Source organism: Oscarella lobularis, chromosome 8 (genome assembly GCF_947507565.1).
Source record: "Oscarella lobularis chromosome 8, ooOscLobu1.1, whole genome shotgun sequence".
NCBI lineage: Eukaryota > Metazoa > Porifera > Homoscleromorpha > Homosclerophorida > Oscarellidae > Oscarella > Oscarella lobularis.
In genome coordinates, this window is record NC_089182.1 from 1,232,061 (window position 1) to 1,249,389 (window position 17,329).

A 17,329-nucleotide genomic window follows, 5' to 3' on the forward strand; every position below is an offset into this window, starting at 1 on the left:
TTTTAAAAATCAAGAGGCATCCATTTTCCTACCAAAGACTTACGAAAATGTTCTTTGAATGCGCCGAGAGCAGCCGCATCTTCGCATTTGAACACAGCCGTCATGATTGACTTCCTAGCGTCGACAGTGGCTTCGATAAAGAAAAACGTTTCCGTATCCGCCTAAAATTGAGAATTCAAAAAAAGTCCCGCGCACGCGCTCATGCGAAGTACCTGCTGAGAATAAAAAAAGAATTTCATTACCGGTTGCCCGGCCGGACTCGAAGCCATTGCAACGATACGAAATTCCAACATGGTTTGTTCCAGTTCCTCGGGCGTTGGAACTACGGACAAGCAAAGCTCCACGGATTCACTATACAAACTCCGGGTACAATAAAAAACCGCGACAAATTAACTGCGACACCTCTGCGGTAAGGCAAGCCATCGCCTTTCAAACTCCGTCGGAGTTATCTTAGGACTAGAATTCAGAACGATGACGGGAGGAGTTTCTTCCGGAGCAAGAAACTCGTCCTTAGAAACGACACAAAATTTAGCCTAAATTCATACCGATGCTATAAGAACGTTACCAAGGAGACCAAATCTCCCACGACACTCTTAACGCCTATCGGAATTGAAGACGTGTCGCCACCGACTTTCCGTTGATCCCTATCCCCCCCGTCGACGCTGGAGCCGGATGCCGAAGCGGTGCTCTCGGTAAACGTCCGTTCAAATCGATCGTCTAATAATTGCACGTGCCCGTCTTCTGTTTGCATTGGGACGGGGGAATCGTTTACCTGCAGCGGCTGCAGTGGCGGCGGCGAGCGTTTGTCCTTCTCTCGGCGAGCCTAATGTGTAGGGCGGCTCCGGCGGAATGAAATTAGTCGACGGTTGACCGTAGACAACCGCCAAAGTATTGAACTCAGACAAGAGCTTGTCCTATATTAAAACTTTACCGTGTCACAGACACTATACTCTCATTTTTTTCGCTAGACCTTGACACCTACAAGACGATCTTCCGTAAATAAGTTTATCGCCGGTTTGGGCCCGGCAACGACTCGCTTCGCCTACGATTCGGGCGGGGCGGGGAGAAAAAGAAAGCTAAATTAATTGGGAAAAAAACAAAAAACGTTCTCGTGCACGCACTTCGGAAGCGTTGCACTTCAAGAGTCGATAGTAAAAAACGGCGCGATCGTGAACATCCATATCGACGTCCTCGTCTAAAGCGCGAGCTTACGCATGTGTATGTAGTCTGATCATCAACTCCGCGTACCGATGCAATATTGAAGTAGACGGCCCAACATGTTCTGACACTCGGGCGGACGTTTGAAGAACAATTTCATTGTCGCCGTAAGCAGCTGCAGACGAACGACAGCCGACACTTCGTCGGTCACATCACCGACGTACTCCTCGAGTAAGTAGGGAGCATCGGGGAGACGCTAATAGAACGCAATTATGCATAGAAACCTCCAAGGCGACCACGTACTTCGCCATATTCGCCGAGAGTCCATATGAGAGCCGCTTTGCCCTCAGCGTCGGTGACCAACGCGGCGCTCGCTGGCAGGTGCTGCACTATGTCGTCAGCTGCATCGACGTACTTGCGTACAAGATCTAAATAAAGACAAATAAAGACGACTTGCAAACAATTGAGAAAACAGGAAGCCGCAGATGGAACGCGAATATAAAAAGCCCCCCTCGCGATATACGAGCCCATAGTCAATCTTTCTCGACGACGTCGACAATGAATAACACAACTCTGTGGCTAAACGACACCGTTCCCGTTTACAAGCCCAACTGGTTTCGTCTCGTCGTTCTCCTCCCGTCGATCGCCGTCACGATCATCTGCACGTTCGTCATCTTCGTTCTCCTTCGCGTACGCGAACTGCGGTCGGTGACGAACGCGCTCATCGTCAACGCGGCGATGGCCGATTGGCTGCGCGGCATCGTCGGCATATTCAACACGTATATGTACATACGACCGATTCCGAACGACACGACGCATCTCGTACTATGCGACATCTTTCTCTTTCTTCACTTCGCTCAGAGTTTCTGGTCGAATTGGTCGATGGCGGCGCTCGCCTACGATCGATACGATCTTCTCTCGCGACCGTTGAATCGTCGTTTGAAAAAGAAGCAGGTGACCGCAATCATTGCGACGATCGTCGTCGTCGCCGTCTTCATATCGTCGTTGCCCATCTATAGCGGTTGGAGTCAATTTCTTCTCTATCCGCTCGCATCGAATCCGCGTCGAGCCAAGTGTCGCTACACGCAACAAGAAACGAATGCCTTCGATTGGTCGTTTCAGCCCGTTTTCGATTTTCTCGCCTTCATCGTGCCCGTCGTATGCGTCGTCGTCGCGTACGCTCTTATCGTTCGATTGGTCATGCGACACAAACGACGCCAAGAGCAGCACGCTCGCAATCTCGGACGCAGCGCCTTGACGCTGTCGTCCGCGACGACGACGACGACGACGACGAACAAACAGAGCGAATTTAAAATCGAGTCCAACGACGCAATCGAGTCGACGTCGCCGACGAGTGTCGTTCGATCGAAGGCGTTTCAGCTCGTAACCGCCGTCGTTCTGACGAATATCGTTCTCACTTTGCCTTTCGTTATTGTCGCCGAATTGGAGAAATTTCGCGTGATTATTATCAAGGTGTTTCCGGATCGAATGAAGAGCGTTCTCATGACGTTGTTTCATTTCAATTTCGTCGTCAATTCCGTTCTCTATTTGTTTTGGATACGCAACGCCGTTCGAATGGCGAGACGAAAGGGAATACAAACAAAAGGAAAAACGGTCCGACTACTGGCCAGGTGCTGCTAAATCTAATCCGGAGGGATTGAGAGGGGAGTAGAGTACTCAGAGACAAACGGACGTGCTTAGATACCGTAGAGATTTATAGACATGTTATTAAGTGTGGGACCCCTACGGTTTTTTTTCTTCACTGTTACCCCGCCTACCTTTCATGACTATGAGCACTTCCGATGATACGTAGCTAACTTCGAGCGAGAGCAACGCGAGAAGTTTCATTCGGCAATGATCGGCACAGCTTGAGTGCAACATGGCGATTTTTCCCACGGCGCGAATGGATCGTCTCGCCATTTCGATATTGACATCCATAGCGTAAGCACTGATAAAGAAAGTGTATTAAAAGAAGCAAAGAAATTCTCTTTTTAGAAGACTCGATTTTACCTCAATTCTTCTACAATATCAACAACGTTGCTCGGCGACGAAATCGTAACAAGGAGGTCCAACTTCAGGGATTTGACGTAAAAGGGATCACTATAGCTACAAATAGAGAAGAAGTAGAGAGAGAGATAGAGAGAGAGAGTGTAACAGGAAACGTTTCTCTTGCCGGCAAAAAAAAGATCGAAATTCAGAATCCATAAGCCTCGGCTGCCGAATCAAGAGAAGCTGAACGTGATGAAGCCCCGTGAATACGACTTCGGGCGAACTGTTTCCCAAGCCAATTAGCGTCAAAAGTGGAGCTGAACGAAAAGAATCCCCTAATAATTAAGTGGCGTCTCCGCGCACGGAGAATGCCCAAATACCTTTGATTCTCTCATAAATGTCCTCTTGTAGATCAAAGAGATTATTCGTTAGATCGAGAAAAAGACGTATTGCTCCGAGAACAACTCCGTTATTAACGTGTTTTAGCCTGTCGTCCAAAACATTCTAAAAAAACGCTGTCTATTAATTAATGAAAGTCGACTAGTATAATTTCTCACTAGAATGTCATATGTTTCCTCTTCGTCCGAAGCTTCATAACGAGCCAAGACTCTCATCACCAGACACTGGCTCCATTCTCCGAACTCCTTCAGTCGACCGAAGAGATAGTGAGCGAGCGTCTTGGTGAGAACGACGCCTCCTTCGTCGGCCAAAATCTCATCCAAAACGATAAGGCAATTACAAACGACTTGCGGGTCGCTATCGCGAAGCATAGCGTAGAGTCGATCAACGAGATTCAATTCTACACCAACGGTCGCGTCATGACTCGTGCATAGGAGGTCCTGGGGAATGATTACCTTGAATGATGCCAGGCGTCAAGTGAAAGAGCTTGAGACAACCCATTACGGCTGTCTTTCGTACGTAGCCACTTCTATCCTCCAAGCCCTTCATGAGAGGTCTCTGCATGTACTCCACTAAGCTAGCCAATCTAGAATACGATAATCAATTATATATTATTGCTGTGGCAACTACGATTATACCCAAAATAAAAGCCAATCTAGGAATACGATAATTACGATTATACCCAAAATAAAAATTATTCTGCCACATGTACGTGAACTCAACTGCGTATATGCCTTGCGTTTTTTACCTCAGCGAGCACATGGTTCTCAGTGCGAGACCTCGAATAGCCGGGTCTTGATCGCTGCTGTCCTTCTGAAGGGTATTGACGGCCAACAGGGCCAAGTCCGAATGCGATTCCGCGTAGTTGCTCATGTAAAGATAGACCAGTTTTTTGCGAACCAAATCGTTCGTCGCCGAGGCCTAGAATCTTTGTGAGTGCGCTTGAAAGAAAACGAGGAGGCGTGGCTCTCTTACCATGACCATTTCGCTGAAAAGTCGCGAAACGTCGATTCCCGACGTCATGCAGCTAATCACTCTTTTTACGACATATCTGCACTTGTTCGAATCTCGTTGAATGTCTGGATTTCGCAGGAGAGCCCTGGCGCATCGAAAAAGGGACCTCACTTCGTATCGACTCATTTGAAATCGACGTACCGAAGCTCGTTCACTTCGCTTTTTCTGTTCTCTCCGCTAAAATACGACATCTAAGCGGCAAAGAACTGGCTTTTTGTGCTGTACAGCTATTGTTACGACACGTTTTCTTTTCAAGTTACGGCACTCTACGGTAATATGATAAGCGGAGCTTATTAAATTGCGGTTTGATCTAGTACTAGCAGTGCTTCCACTGCGTTTGCTTGTTTGCAGTTTACAACACTACATTACTGCAAAGAACCAACTACGTGCTCTCAAAGAGAAGTCACTTCCCGGTTGGAAAATCAGTCAAGTCTGTACGTGTCTTCCAACACGGATACCTCAATAAAATGAATGCCGTACTCCTCGTCATAATTGTTGCGACACGCCATTATCCACAGGCCGTTGAAAGGATTCAGTTTAGCTGTGTAAATTTCCGTAAATCCGTTGTCCATGCGAGTGCTCCACGTCGAGCCGATCGTGTATCTCTTCGTCAGCTCAAAACGCATTTCCCAAAATCGAGCGTTGTCGTTCGTCCACGAGGACCAGCGCTTCTGATTGTGACAGCTGCCACTGTCGACCGCAGAAAATTCGTGAGCGTCGATTACCCTATTGTCCCAATAGAGAAAGCCCGCGCAGATGCTCGAATCGCAGAGAGCCATGTAAAAGTCGTTGTCCGAGGTCAAGTTGTCTTTCCAGAAGCGAATTGAGACAATGTAGGTGACTTCCGTGGACAGCTTTCCTTCTTTTGTCAGTTGCACCTATTCTCAAACGTTTCGTAGTCAATAATAGAAAGGGTTGAATTTTACCTTGAATAAAGGCGTGTCTTCATTTTCTTCTCTTGTCTTTTTGAACACCAAATGCGTTTTCACCGACAAATCCGGCGTCTCGAAAAACCGAGCATTCTCCTTTAGCCAAAACGGGCTCATGTACTTGTAGAAAGTAAATCCCTAGGCAACCAAACTGTACCGTATAACTAAGTACGTACTGTATTCGCAGGGTACCCTAAGTCCTGAGGGTCCGGGTGGACCCGGAAAGCCCCTTGCTCCCGCTGTCCCGTTAGCTCCGGAACTGCCCTTTGGTCCTCGAGGTCCCTGCAGCCCGTTCCGCCCCGGATCACCGTGCTTGCCATGCTCTCCCTTAGACGAATATAAATAATAGAAAAAGAACAAATTATTTATTCAAACCGGAATTCCATTCAGCCCAGGAAAGCCTTGATCGCCTTTTGATCCCTTGAATCCCTGCAGAGAAAAGAAGAGAAGGTGATTGTTAACAATGAGAATTCTTAATTCATACAGTAGGTCCCATAGGTCCGACTTCTCCTTTGTCTCCTGTTAAGCCTTTTTCACCCTTAATTAAGAAAATAATTAATTATTCGGCAGTTTAGAGCTCTTTTTTCAGCACTCACTTGAATGCCTTGAACGCCCTTGGATCCTTTTTGTCCAACATCTCCTTTATGACCCTAGTGTATATCCCAGTGAGCGCGCACCTCGTCCTAGTAACGCGTGATCCTCACTCTTTGCCCGGTTGGTCCAACTTCTCCCTTTATTCCTTGCACGCCCTCGCTGCCTTTCAACCCGATTTCTCCTTTCTGTCCCCTGTCACCCTGAGACGAAAACCTGACCTCCTTTGCACTGCCTAACCTAAACTGCGGTCGCGCGCCACCTTTTTGCCTGGTATCCCAATCAATCCTTCTTTTCCAGGATATCCCTAAAATTAGGGCGAAACAATACAGGATGAAGAGATGCAAAAAAGAAGACAGCGACGTTCTCACTCTTGCCCCAGGCAGTCCTTGCATTCCGGGCGGTCCCACAGGACCGCGGACGCCCTCCATTCCCTGCAAACCCTTCAAAAACAAACAGCTCTTTTCCTCTAGCCACCGTCAGAGGGAATACAATCCTTCCTTTCCCACAGTAAATAATAGCGACTCTGTACATGCAGTAATCACCTCACTTCCTTTGCCGCCTTTCTCGCCCTTGTCTCCCTTGTTTCCTTTGTAGCCCTGCCAATAGCAAGTCGACCTCTCAAAATGCGCACACTTGCACGCACGCGACATCACCATAATTCCCGTGTTGCCTCGCACGCCCTTCTCCCCCTTTTCGCCTCTTTGTCCTTTATCGCCGGTCTCGCCCTGCAGCGCATATTCAGCATCATCATCAAAACAAATAAAATTAATAGCATAGAGCTTTTAGCTTCGCATTGCCTTTGATCCCGATGTTCCAAGTGGGCCGGCATCACCTTGTTGTCCCTAAACCAAATAAACAAATGTACTGCGAGAACTCCTACTGCTTCTAGAAGACACCTTCTCGCCAGCCGAGCCAGAGATCCCAGGAAGTCCTTGCGGTCCGCGCACCCCTTCAACCCCTGGCAAACCCTGTATAAAGGTAACAGTACAATAATGCGCTTGATAAGAACACCACTCACTCTCTCTCCTGGCGGACCGGGATGACCTGGAGAGCCGATTTCGCCCTATTTTTGCATAATAAGAAAATGGAATTGAGGACCATTTGTCTTGCGGTCGCGCGCCTAATGCATTAGCGCCAGAGGCTCTTTCGCGAAGGCTCTTTGTCGTTTGGGTCTCTTTCGTACTCGTTCGCCTTTGGTACATGGACAGTCGTAAAGTCCGTTGGCGAGATTTTTGCTATCGGACGCTGACTCCACTGGCGGTGCTGGCGCTTCTGATGCCGTCTCATCGCTATAGGGTAAGTGCGTGAGTGGGGTAAACGTCTCGCGGCTCGTGTCGCTACCGTTGCGCTGTAACGAGAGTTACTGCGGCGAGGAAGAGGAGAGCCTTTTTGAAGGTGGCGAGCATGGCGATTGCCGTTCGTTATATGAGAGGCTGCGTCTCTTTGACCGTAAACAAATTAGATTGTAGGAGAGGCGGAGACTTCGAACAAGAAAGTGCCTGCGCCAAATCGAATTACTCTCAGAGCCGTATATACAGTATTTCGTATATATACGGCTCTGGAATTACTCAGCATTTCCCTGAAGACCTTGAGACTAAGTCCTTACACACACAAAGGAAAGCCCATTCTTTTGAAACGTTTATTCTCGAGGCGGTCCCCAAGTACGTGTACCAAACTGAACCTCAATCTAAAGGTGTACCTTTCCCCCTCTTCTCAATCATCGTCGCGGTGACGACGACGGTATCGACGATCGTCGTCCGGTTCGTGCGACCGCCGCCGCCGACGATCTTGGTCGTTCGGCTCGCGTGACAGCCGGCGACTCGGACGCTCTTCGCGACGTCCGGATCGATCGTCGTCTTTGTCTTCGTCTTCGTCGAAATATCGCCTCCGATCCAAACGACGCTGCCGCTCGCGCTGCTGATCTTCGTCGTCGCGGCGTCGACTCTGCCGTCGTCTTTCTTCGGCATCCCCTCGTCGCCTCTCGTCGGGGCTGTTGCTGGAACGACGACGATCACGATCGTGGTCGCCCCGTCGCCTTTCGTCAGGGCTGTTGCTATGGCGACGATAACGACTCCGATCACGGTCGTCCCGTCGCCTCTCGTCGGGACTGTTGCTATGACGACGACGACGATCGCAGTCGTCCCGTTGCCTCTCGTCAGGGCTGTTGCTATGGCGACGATGACGACCCCGGTCATGGTCGTCCCGTCGCCTCTCGTCAGGACTGTGACGACGACGATCCCGGTCGCGGTCGTCTCGTCGCCTCTCGTCGGGACTATGACGACGATGATCCCGGTCGCGGTCGTCTCGCTGTCTGTCATCGGGACTATGACGACGACGACGATCCCGGTCGTCTCGTCGTGGTGCCGGCGGGGCGGCTTGGCGTTGATCCGTGTGACCTCGGTGACGGCGACGTGGGGCTCTTTCGTTCGGCGACGACGAGTCAGATGAGTCTGAATCGCTGCTGCCGCTATCGCTGCTGCTGTCATCTGAACTGGATGACTCAACGTCTTGTCGTTGCTGAGTCATTATCATTTTCGGAGCGTTTTTCAAATGCTCGCGAAGATCGTCCCTGTGTAAGGAAACTACGTTATTCCAATGCTTAAAACGGAAAATACTGTTCTATACTCTCTCCGGGAGGAGGAAGCAAGCGATTAATAAAACCAGGTGCCAAACTGTATTACTTAAATGTCTTACGTTAGGCCTCCCAGTCCAACAGACGTGAAGAAGTTGATGCTGAATCGCGTGTTTCTCGGATTGTCCCGTGGCATGAGACCTTCAAAGTAAGCTGCCAGCGTTCTAAACACATCCACGTCACGCCGCGCACGAGTTCTCCAAACATTAACTTACGGATCTTTGAGACGTTCGTTCAACTTGGGAAGACCCATAAATTCCGAGAGCTCTTGAAACAGAATCTTGATAAAAATGCGACTAGAAAGAAAATTGATTCGAAAAATATTTCATTCGAAAGCCAGCAGCAGTGTACCTCGAAGAAGTCGTTTCGTCTTCGTTGAGATGAATGCACACCATGCACGTCCACGGAATAGCGTCGGTGAGAAGCAGGTGTCCAAATAGCTTGGCAACGTTGCGAAGTTTATTTGTCTCCAAACGATGAATGGTATCGTACTAGAGCCCGAAAATTGCGTGCTTTCATGAACGGAAGAATGGAGATCTTTCTCACCTGCTCCTGAAAACATTCGCAAAAGTGCTCTTCGTAGGATTTATTCACTTGGCAGAATCTCTGCGAAAGAAAAGTCGGAGTCGTGATCGAACGAGTAAACTCCAATATTTAGGGCATGTTTTCTGCCTTACCTGTGCTAAGAGACCATAGAATCTCAGGTAAGATCGCTCTTGACTACAGCATTCGAGCAGCATGTGGCAGACCTCTCTCTAGAAAAGTACGCGCAAGTGAGTGACGATATGAGATGAAAAGATCGGTCACCTCTTGCGTCGGTTGGAAATTCATTTTCAATAGTTTATGAGCGCACTCTTCAAAATCTAAGCTACAAAACATAAAAAAAAATTGAAAAACAAATACTAGACAAGAGAGATGGGCTTGTTCGATACCTTGACATTATCGTGAGATAAATGACTCTTCTCAGTTCAGTCAGATTCGATTGAGTTTCATCGATAATGAGAGTTTCTTTTGCCGCTTCTTTAGAACCCGTCACGATTATACTAAACAGGTTATCCTACACCGCACCGTCTTCTTCATCTTCACTCTCATCTTCGTCCTCGCTACTGCTTCCTCCTCCAGATTCATCCTCGCCAAGGATATCTGTGAAACAGTCAATATTTGATTTAAAGAAATCATTGCTTTCGTCCTTTATCTATACCTGCTCTAATGATTTTATACTTCTCCTCGTTTTGCATATATTCTGCATCCGGAGTAAAAACGTCTGCAAAGAAAGAAAAACGGAACAAAGAATCACTGCACAACTAATTAATCAATCCACATCGTTGCAATTCTCACCCAGCTCCTCTTCTGTGGTGCCATCATCTTCTATTTCCAATACGTGGGTCACCTGTTCGGCTTCCTCGACCAAGTCAAGTTCTGGCAAAATTGAAGGATGATCCTGGAAAAGATTGTGAGAAATTGCTTTGCAACTCAACGCGCGCTACGAGCATACTTTGAATTTGTCTTTTCGAACAGCAAATACGACGTCAATCATGTATTGAATGCGCTTGTCAATCTTTGCCTCGTGAAGAATGCTTCTGAACCGCTCAAAAATGACTATAATGGGAAATAAAAATAAGCAAGTATGTTAATCAAGCAAAGTCCAATTTACGATGGACTTCCGCTGAGCTGGTTTCTCCCAAACGATGACCGCATTCCTTCATGAAACCAACCTTGGAGGATCAAATCAGTGTTAGGACGATCTCAAAAGCAGAGAAGCGCAGACTTACAGCTACTTCCACGCTATCATCAGTGGGATTATCCAACAGGACAAGCAGCAATTGCAAAGCCACAATATCATCAGCCTGTACAGCGCAATCAGCATACATTGATGTCGCCCTTTTCTAATGAACCCACCACATGTTGATTGACAAGGTGAGCAATAAAAGTAGCAGTGGACAGACACAAAGTCTTGGAAGAGAAAATTACACAACAAGAACCCTCATATCAATTTGTTCATTACTTTGTTGTTGCGACGATAGGACCTTCGGAATTGATGAATCAATCGTCGTAGAATGAGTAGCCCAATTTGAGGAAACTTGAAAAGTGAAATTAGTGGAGCGCGTGTCTTCATCCCGTACACTAAAAATACCTTGGTATTCAGCACAGCCACAAGGGCTGCGTAGACGTGAGTAAACGTGATGGAAGCGGCCTGCGCTTTCAGAACGGATCGAGCCAACAAACCCCTAAAATGTAATTGAAAAACCAGATACATAATAAAATCAGGACCGCACCTGCCACGTATGATGTTTTCCCGAATCAATTCTTGCACGACAATAGCAATATTTGACGTGTTAACCTGAAAATTTTAATTTATACGCAAACCCTAACAAGTCTCATCTATCTGACTTTATTGATTAATCCGTTGATGCTCTTTTTCAATGCTTCCCAAGCAAGACGTTGAAAAGCGACGCTGCAATAAATTCAGTGATAAAGCCAAATTAGGTTTCGGAGTCTTTCGACTCACCTGCTCTTGTCGGCAATTCTCTCCTGCATCATTCTCAATTTTGCCGGTGGAATGTAGGCTCCGCCCGTTTTCGTCATTAGATTCGATTCCTGTTTGGACTTTTTCGCTGGCGGCGGGTGCGAGTCGTTTTTTTCACCATCGCTTCGCACGGATTCGATCAAAAGCGATACTATTGAGTTTTTCATTGTCTTACTCTCGTTCTCGTAGTTTCTGGGCGGCGGGAGGACTAGAGAAGATATTACGATTTTCTTAGAGGCTCTAGATAGTTTACTTTATTGTGAGACGAGGCGCTTCGTCGTTTTCCGAGCCGGAAGGCGATTCCTTGAGGGAACGCGATGAGCCGTTGCCCCGAAAGGGCTCCCAAAAAGATTTCTTACCCGTGACGAGTCTTCGCGATGTCGAACTGCAATTCTAGACATCAAGAAACTGATCCAGAGTTTCCAGACGAAACGAAGAAAGACTTACGCGGCGTCGGCCATTTTGTGTTCACCGGGACTCTTGTACCGCATTTCCCGGATTCGTAAATGACGGAGAGCGTTGGAAACGGCATCGCTTGCAGCGTACGTTTATGTCTTGCGCGTGCTCGTCAAGAGGTTCTCTAGGCAAGCGAAGATGAAAGGCTACAGAAATTCGTCGAAATCGCCCTCGATTCGAGTCGAAGGTCGGATCGTTCTTCGTTGAAGTGCCCTCCGCCACTTGTGCGCTTCTTTTTACAGAATGGCAGACGCTATGACAAAATCCGAGCAGAAACGAAATCGATTACATGAAGAACTAGGCCACGATCGTTTCGTTGCCTGGACACAAGAACACGCAGAGCAAGAATTGCAGACGACTCCTCCTACATCTGCAACCAATTAGAGTTTCGCATGCGCATGTACAGACAAGCTATCAAATTTAGGCAGCAATGAATGTGACGAAGTGACGAAGTACCAGTCTCAGAGCAAATATTTATGGCTCTCTGTTCTCGTAACTGATCAAATGACTGGGGTAGGAATGACCGTTTACGAACACAACGTGAATTTTTCCATCATGCGTTTGCGCATTAATGGAGTCATAGTAATGTCGCGTAGGATGGCGAATGCTGGGAACTGATCGGGTGTTTTCCGGCTTTGCGTCGTCCTCAGGAATTCCTGTCAGGACTTTTGCCAGAAGCATTTGTCTTGTCCGGCCGTCCTCGTGTTGGTATGAATAGGAATGAGAATAGGAAGCTTTTTCGGCAAAGTAGCTTCCTTTGCCCCATGACCCCTGTCTTGCAATTGCAACATCGAAACCGGCTGTGCCTAGAAAAATGTCTTCCGGTCTGTTTTTTCTTGTGCCGTGGAAAGCTTTGATTTCAGCAACAAACCCGTTTTGTCGTGCTATCCTCAACTTTGACATCTCGTAATTTAGCCACAAGGTGAGATTCTGTACGCGCTCGATTTTCTTAACAACCACGCGACCCGCCATGGAACTTTCGAACCGTTCCTTCACGTCTTGATACTCATCTTCGTCCTCGTTTAGGCAAATGAGTTGATTTTGCAAATCGTCGCGATGCCAATTTTCGGGAGGCATAATGCTCATTGGAAGCTCCGTCCGACGAATTCTCCTCTCTTTTCTCGTATTCATATTCATCTGGGTCATTCTCTCCAGATCAACGCGGTAATCAAACTCTGCTCTTGAGAAATAATGATAACGTTTAAGATTTCCTTCAGTCGGGTTGTACGCCTTGTCAAGTCGATAAGCATCAACGTCGTCGTAAGCTTGCCACATTCCTTCATCATTTTCCCATTCCCAGGACACAAATTTTCCTAAAATTCATTCAGAAAATGTACGATTTACGCAGGTGAAGTAGTACCTTTTTCGTAGTCTTCGCATCTTTTTTGTAGTTTCTTGTTTTGCGCAAGTAATTGCTCGTTTGCGGCTCTCTGAATTTCAAGCTGCTTTTCACTTTGTTCCTTTGCTTCTGTCAGTTCCTTGAACCGCTGGGTCATGTCTTGAAATAGTTCTTCCTTTGCTTCGGTCAGCTTACTCAACCGCTCGGATAGCTCTTGGCACCTGGCGCTCTCTTCTCTCAATTGCCTTTCAAGAGCGGTCGAGAGTTGATCAAGTCTATTCCGCTCCATTTGAAGCCTGCCCAACTCTATTTGAAACCTGTGCAGCCCTGCATTCTTTGCCGCGATCTCCCTCGCGCGGATTTCAAGTAGATTTGTAGCATTGAAAAGAGAATTAGCATCTTTCTCTCCCTGACGCACTTTTACGTTTTGTTCCTCTATATGCCTTTTTAATTGTTCACACTGCAGGCCCAACTGCTGCCTTTCCTCTGTTGTCTTCTTCAGATGGTAATTCAAACGTTGATTTTCACCCCGGAACTCCTCAATAGTGCGCTTTTGATCAGCAATTTGCTTCCAGGACTCCTTCAGTTCTTGCTCCCTTTTTTTACATTTTTCTTGTAACGGAATCAAGGTGTCAGCCCAAAGGGCGAGGGTTTCTCTCTGTTCTTTGACTTCTCTTTCTAATTGACCGTTTTTGTCTTGCAAGGTTATGGTTCTTTCTTCTGATTCGGAGAGTTGTCGAGAGATATCCAAAGTTTTTTTCTTGTCTTCTTCTTTCTCGTTACGAAGCTTTTCCAGCTTTTCCATCAGTTTCGTCTTATTCCTCTCGGCGCGCTTTTCTCTTTCTGAGTCAGTTCTTGACGATCGTTCGCTAAATTCTAAAAACGCTAATAAAACGGCAAGCAAAGAGTAAAATCTACACTATCATACCCCTTTCCCTTTTTATAATCCATTCCTCAATAGCAGACCAGAGGTCCTTAATCAAGGAGTGGAGTTCGCTTTTAGCTTCTTTAGCCTCGCCGATCGATACCTCGCATAAATCGGTCTCCTCTTCTTCGACAGACGCAAACACTTCGTCGCACATAGCCTCCGCGTCAGCAGAGCAAAAGCTATCAGCCCGTCCGTTAATCACAAGACGAGCTCTCAAGAGGCTCAAGGCTTTTGATACGGACTTCGCTCTGTACCGACACGACAGACTCTCGTTCAGCGCTTCTTTGACTTGTAAAGCTGCGGTGTCGAGATAGCCGCTGACGTCCGATAGAGAACTTAGGCTGTCCTCGTGAGAAAACCTGGACTGGCGGCGGGACGGGCGCCTCGGCGTGCTCTGAAACGGAAACGGCGGAGAATCGAGACCGTTGCCTCTGTCATCGTCGGCGGCTGAATTCATTCTCCTAACAGATGGATCCTCTGCGCTGAGAACGCTAGAGAAGTACGCGTGCCCCCACAAACACACTCCGTGTGGTCTGGATCACGTTTTCCGAAAAAGCGGAAGCCGGAAAACTTGCCTATTAATCCAGGCAGAAAATCAAAGCACAGTTATATTCTAACTTCTGAGTCACTTCCCGGGCGGGTTGGGTGACATTCTGAATTTCTGATCATACAGCACACAAGAAAAATAATCTATTCATCAATCAACTAAAAGCGACGGGAATCGAATAGGAGAGGAAGAAAGACACGACGAAACTCAACGTGACCACGCATGATCTGTACTAACTCGGCTGACAGCCGTGCGGTCGGACTCTCCTCACGAAGTGACGAGCCTCGTCGCCGTCACTTTCATCACCACCGTCGTCGTCGTCCTCATCGTCGGACCCACTAGCCAATCTCACTCCCATATTCATGAGCATCAATTCAAGTGGATCGGTGCGCATTCGCTTTTGATTTTCGCCGGCTATCTTACTCAAGTCCTGATCGTTCGCCGTCGCCGCGGAATCGTCGATCCCGCACGGCATCGAATCGATCGCGCGCGGCGACCAAAGCCGAATGACGGGATCGATGCCGCTCGTCGCGACGACCATGTGATGGGGATGGGGTTGCACGCAATTCACGATCGCCTCGTCGCCCTTGAGCGCGCGCACGAGTCGTCCCGTCGCTTTTTCCCATATGAAAAAGCGGCCGTCGTCGCTGCCGGCGGCTACGTACTGACTTCGACCGCCGATGAAGCTCACCTCCTTGATGTCGGTTGTCGTGTTGCAGTGACCGCAGTAGTGAGTCTTGAAGTCGATTGCCTTTCTCTGGCAGTCGTATTCGAGCGAATCGCCTGAGTTCGCGTCGCGATTCACTTGACTCGTCTCGCCTCCCGATCCTCCTAGTAGAAAAGAGCAGAGGTGTATGTTTAATCTATAGAGCGTCTGATACAATATTCCACTCTCCTTACCGTTTTCTGACTTCGTGTTCGCTTTGTTTGCATCAGCTTCAATATCCTTCGCCAGGCTCTTACTCTTCTCCGTCAGGTCGGGAAACAGTCGCTGAAATCGTCGTATCGAATCCAACGCCAAGTTGTGCCACTTGAGCTGATGGAGGCAATTTGCCTGACGAAGGTGAGCCTTGTAGTTGGACGGATCGAGCGACAGCGACGTGTAACAATCACGCAGGGCCGCGTAAACGTCTCCAAACCTACAGAAACAGGCCGAGTCAGAAAAAAACAACAACGTCGGTTTGAGAAGGAACCACTGTACCAAGATCGTTTCAAATACGCCGCAGCACGATTTGCGTAGAGAACCGGCTGATTGACGGCGTGCACCATCGCTTCGCTATACAAATAAATCGCCTTGCTATACTGCTGCTCCCGAAACGCCACGTTCCCCAGCAACTTCAACTCGGTGGCCCGTTTCGGCATTTCGCCTAACGACGAAGCGACGTCGCCGCGCACCGACGAATGGCTCGTCTCCACGTCGACGGCCATCCCGTTGCAAGCGCTGCTCCCATTCGCTATCGTTCCGAACGACGACTCGAAATAGAGCGCTCGTCGCGGTTCGAGTATGTCGTAGAGGTAGACCTGCTCGGCGCCGAGATTGACGAGCAGCTCGCGCCCGTCGCCGTCGGGACTCCACGTCGCGTACGTCACGGCGTATTGCCGATAGCGTTTCAAGCGACGTCGACTGTTCAAGTGACCCGGGCAGAAATAGTGAACGGGCGCGTCGATTGCGTACGGCGGCGTCGGCGGCGGCGGAGATCCGGCGGCGGTGACAACGACGGCGGCGGCGGCGAGTTTGCGCAGGTCAAAAACGCGCACGTACGGATCGCTGCAGCCGGCGGCGATCAGGTGCGTGCGAACGGGATTGATTGTGAGGCACTTGATTTCGAGACTGTGACGCGAGACGTCAACAAGCGTGCTCGCCTGCTTGTCCGTCGGTTCGCGCATGTCGTATTGCCTGTGTAAAAACATACATTATTATGAATTTTACTTGATTATATTCAGAAGAGAGATGTCTGAAACTACCGTATGGTTCCGTCTTCGGCTCCACTCCAGAACGTGTGAGGCGTGTCCGGTGCGGTGGCAAGTCGCTTGACGCGATTTCGATTTCGAAAGGTGTAAATGGTCTCGCGTCGTTGCAAGTCGTGCAGACGCACTTCGGAATCGGCCGCTGCCGTCGCGACAATATTGTCGTCGGAAAGCGGCAAAAACTGAATTTTCAAATTATGACGTCATAAAATGGGAAAATGTCGCTATCACCTTCACGGAGAAAATATTGCCATCGTGGCCGGTGTGGTGGACGACTTTGACTTCGCGGGCCTCAATATCCCACACAATTGCTTTCTGGTCATCAGACCCAGATGCAAGCAGCCTGCATCAGCACAACAATCATAAAAAAAAAGGATAAAGAGGAATTACGGCGAAATTAGCACGTCATTTAGTTTTTCTGATGTCATATAAGGTCACAAGAGTAAATGAACATCGTATCCCTACCTTCCCGTGTGGTTCCACTCGAGACAATTTACGCAGCTTGCGTGTCCCTAACGAATTAGGGATTTTACGATCCCCCCAGCCTCTCTCCCATCGACGTCGACTTACTTTTAGCTCGGCTTCAAGTCCTAGACGATCGATCTGAGCCCGACAGCCGAAGAAGTCGCGTCGAAAGGTGTGAGATGAGGCCCCGTCGACCTGAGGAACTTTCGCTGGCGAGAACGAGACCGAGATAAGGCGAGACGAACCTGTCGAAGGCTCAGACGTCGACAGATATTCTTCCTGTCGTCTGTCATAGCGCAAACGGCTCGGAAAGACGAAGCCTATTGGAACTTATTTCACCGCAATTGAGTCGCGTCCCGTTGAAACCAACTCAATAGGAACTAC

General features: G+C 48.4%; 6 protein-coding genes across 8 annotated transcripts; 1 reads left to right on the forward strand and 5 right to left on the reverse strand.

Annotated features, from left to right (window-relative positions):
- Window positions 1-2: 2 nt before the first annotated feature.
- On the reverse strand, window positions 3-4,803 carry LOC136190208 (uncharacterized). 2 transcript variants are annotated; one of them, XM_065978305.1, is made up of 18 exons: window positions 4,702-4,803; window positions 4,522-4,645; window positions 4,295-4,467; window positions 4,002-4,132; window positions 3,705-3,946; window positions 3,528-3,651; window positions 3,332-3,464; window positions 3,169-3,264; window positions 2,937-3,106; window positions 1,462-1,586; window positions 1,249-1,414; window positions 1,122-1,195; window positions 971-1,042; window positions 773-914; window positions 566-717; window positions 403-509; window positions 213-351; window positions 3-161 (listed from the first exon to the last, which is right to left on the reverse strand). In XM_065978305.1, the coding sequence occupies exons 1-18, from the start codon at window positions 4,749-4,751 to the stop codon at window positions 3-5; spliced, it is 2,379 nt and encodes a 792-aa protein (XP_065834377.1). In that variant the 5' UTR covers window positions 4,752-4,803. The 2 variants fall into 2 exon arrangements, with proteins under 2 accessions (XP_065834377.1, XP_065834378.1); XM_065978306.1 differs by lacking the exon at window positions 4,702-4,803 and having other exon boundaries at window positions 4,295-4,474; window positions 4,522-4,598.
- On the forward strand, window positions 1,502-3,288 carry LOC136190219 (octopamine receptor beta-2R-like). The gene is made up of 2 exons (XM_065978319.1): window positions 1,502-3,099; window positions 3,154-3,288. Exon 1 carries the CDS (start codon window positions 1,717-1,719, stop codon window positions 2,797-2,799), a length of 1,083 nt encoding a protein of 360 aa, XP_065834391.1. The 5' UTR covers window positions 1,502-1,716; the 3' UTR covers window positions 2,800-3,099; window positions 3,154-3,288.
- Window positions 4,789-7,571, reverse strand: LOC136190214 (collagen alpha-1(I) chain-like). 2 transcript variants are annotated; one of them, XM_065978314.1, is made up of 16 exons: window positions 7,425-7,571; window positions 7,267-7,372; window positions 7,102-7,146; window positions 6,980-7,051; window positions 6,881-6,925; window positions 6,737-6,808; window positions 6,631-6,679; window positions 6,452-6,523; window positions 6,343-6,387; window positions 6,194-6,283; window positions 6,086-6,139; window positions 5,974-6,027; window positions 5,865-5,918; window positions 5,682-5,816; window positions 5,487-5,627; window positions 4,789-5,438 (listed from the first exon to the last, which is right to left on the reverse strand). In XM_065978314.1, exons 2-16 carry the CDS (start codon window positions 7,368-7,370, stop codon window positions 4,983-4,985), a joined length of 1,488 nt encoding a protein of 495 aa, XP_065834386.1. In that variant the 5' UTR covers window positions 7,371-7,372; window positions 7,425-7,571; the 3' UTR covers window positions 4,789-4,982. The 2 variants fall into 2 exon arrangements, with proteins under 2 accessions (XP_065834386.1, XP_065834385.1); XM_065978313.1 differs by having other exon boundaries at window positions 6,626-6,679.
- A 137-nt stretch (window positions 7,572-7,708) lies between these two features.
- LOC136190207 (pre-mRNA-splicing factor CWC22 homolog) lies at window positions 7,709-11,732 on the reverse strand. The gene is made up of 24 exons (XM_065978304.1): window positions 11,690-11,732; window positions 11,602-11,635; window positions 11,496-11,545; window positions 11,418-11,450; window positions 11,225-11,365; window positions 11,107-11,170; window positions 10,992-11,056; window positions 10,850-10,943; window positions 10,721-10,795; window positions 10,615-10,668; window positions 10,488-10,562; window positions 10,370-10,430; window positions 10,211-10,314; window positions 10,054-10,156; window positions 9,917-9,979; window positions 9,784-9,858; window positions 9,648-9,735; window positions 9,523-9,583; window positions 9,393-9,470; window positions 9,262-9,321; window positions 9,067-9,206; window positions 8,931-9,011; window positions 8,778-8,879; window positions 7,709-8,652 (listed from the first exon to the last, which is right to left on the reverse strand). The coding sequence occupies exons 1-24, from the start codon at window positions 11,701-11,703 to the stop codon at window positions 7,797-7,799; spliced, it is 2,571 nt and encodes an 856-aa protein (XP_065834376.1). The 5' UTR covers window positions 11,704-11,732; the 3' UTR covers window positions 7,709-7,796.
- A 237-nt stretch (window positions 11,733-11,969) lies between these two features.
- Window positions 11,970-14,555, reverse strand: LOC136190210 (trichohyalin-like). Its single transcript, XM_065978309.1, has 3 exons — window positions 13,966-14,555; window positions 13,059-13,913; window positions 11,970-13,011 (listed from the first exon to the last, which is right to left on the reverse strand). Exons 1-3 carry the CDS (start codon window positions 14,420-14,422, stop codon window positions 12,173-12,175), a joined length of 2,151 nt encoding a protein of 716 aa, XP_065834381.1. The 5' UTR covers window positions 14,423-14,555; the 3' UTR covers window positions 11,970-12,172.
- Window positions 14,556-14,623: 68 nt separating this feature from the next.
- Window positions 14,624-17,322, reverse strand: LOC136190211 (WD and tetratricopeptide repeats protein 1-like). The gene is made up of 8 exons (XM_065978310.1): window positions 17,191-17,322; window positions 17,051-17,140; window positions 16,946-16,992; window positions 16,712-16,823; window positions 16,478-16,662; window positions 15,714-16,409; window positions 15,413-15,651; window positions 14,624-15,343 (listed from the first exon to the last, which is right to left on the reverse strand). The coding sequence occupies exons 1-8, from the start codon at window positions 17,236-17,238 to the stop codon at window positions 14,745-14,747; spliced, it is 2,016 nt and encodes a 671-aa protein (XP_065834382.1). The 5' UTR covers window positions 17,239-17,322; the 3' UTR covers window positions 14,624-14,744.
- Between the last annotated feature and the right edge of the window lie 7 nt (window positions 17,323-17,329).

Coding starts and splice junctions, on each gene's coding strand:
- LOC136190210 (XM_065978309.1), bottom strand. CDS start 14,422: ATGAATTCAGCCGCCGACGATGACAGAGGCAACGGTCTCGATTCTCCG. Junction 13,914..13,965: donor GATTATAAAAAGGGAAAGGG/GTATGATAGTGT, acceptor TAGCGTTTTTAG/AATTTAGCGAACGATCGTCA. Junction 13,012..13,058: donor ATGCGAAGACTACGAAAAAG/GTACTACTTCAC, acceptor AATGAATTTTAG/GAAAATTTGTGTCCTGGGAA.
- LOC136190211 (XM_065978310.1), bottom strand. CDS start 17,238: ATGACAGACGACAGGAAGAATATCTGTCGACGTCTGAGCCTTCGACAG. Junction 16,824..16,945: donor GAGTGGAACCACACGGGAAG/GTAGGGATACGA, acceptor GTGCTGATGCAG/GCTGCTTGCATCTGGGTCTG. Junction 15,344..15,412: donor GAACACGAAGTCAGAAAACG/GTAAGGAGAGTG, acceptor CTTTTCTACTAG/GAGGATCGGGAGGCGAGACG.
- LOC136190207 (XM_065978304.1), bottom strand. Junction 10,796..10,849: donor TGGCTGTGCTGAATACCAAG/GTATTTTTAGTG, acceptor TCACTTTTCAAG/TTTCCTCAAATTGGGCTACT. Junction 9,736..9,783: donor GAGTGAAGATGAAGAAGACG/GTGCGGTGTAGG, acceptor CGGGTTCTAAAG/AAGCGGCAAAAGAAACTCTC.
- LOC136190214 (XM_065978313.1), bottom strand. CDS start 7,489: ATGCTCGCCACCTTCAAAAAGGCTCTCCTCTTCCTCGCCGCAGTAACT. Junction 6,809..6,880: donor TTGGAACATCGGGATCAAAG/GCAATGCGAAGC, acceptor TATGCGCTGCAG/GGCGAGACCGGCGATAAAGG. Junction 6,680..6,736: donor GAGGCAACACGGGAATTATG/GTGATGTCGCGT, acceptor TGCTATTGGCAG/GGCTACAAAGGAAACAAGGG.
- LOC136190219 (XM_065978319.1), top strand. CDS start 1,717: ATGAATAACACAACTCTGTGGCTAAACGACACCGTTCCCGTTTACAAG.
- LOC136190208 (XM_065978305.1), bottom strand. CDS start 4,751: ATGTCGTATTTTAGCGGAGAGAACAGAAAAAGCGAAGTGAACGAGCTT. Junction 510..565: donor TGGGAGATTTGGTCTCCTTG/GTAACGTTCTTA, acceptor GTCGTTTCTAAG/GACGAGTTTCTTGCTCCGGA. Junction 162..212: donor TCTTTTTTTATTCTCAGCAG/GTACTTCGCATG, acceptor TCTCAATTTTAG/GCGGATACGGAAACGTTTTT.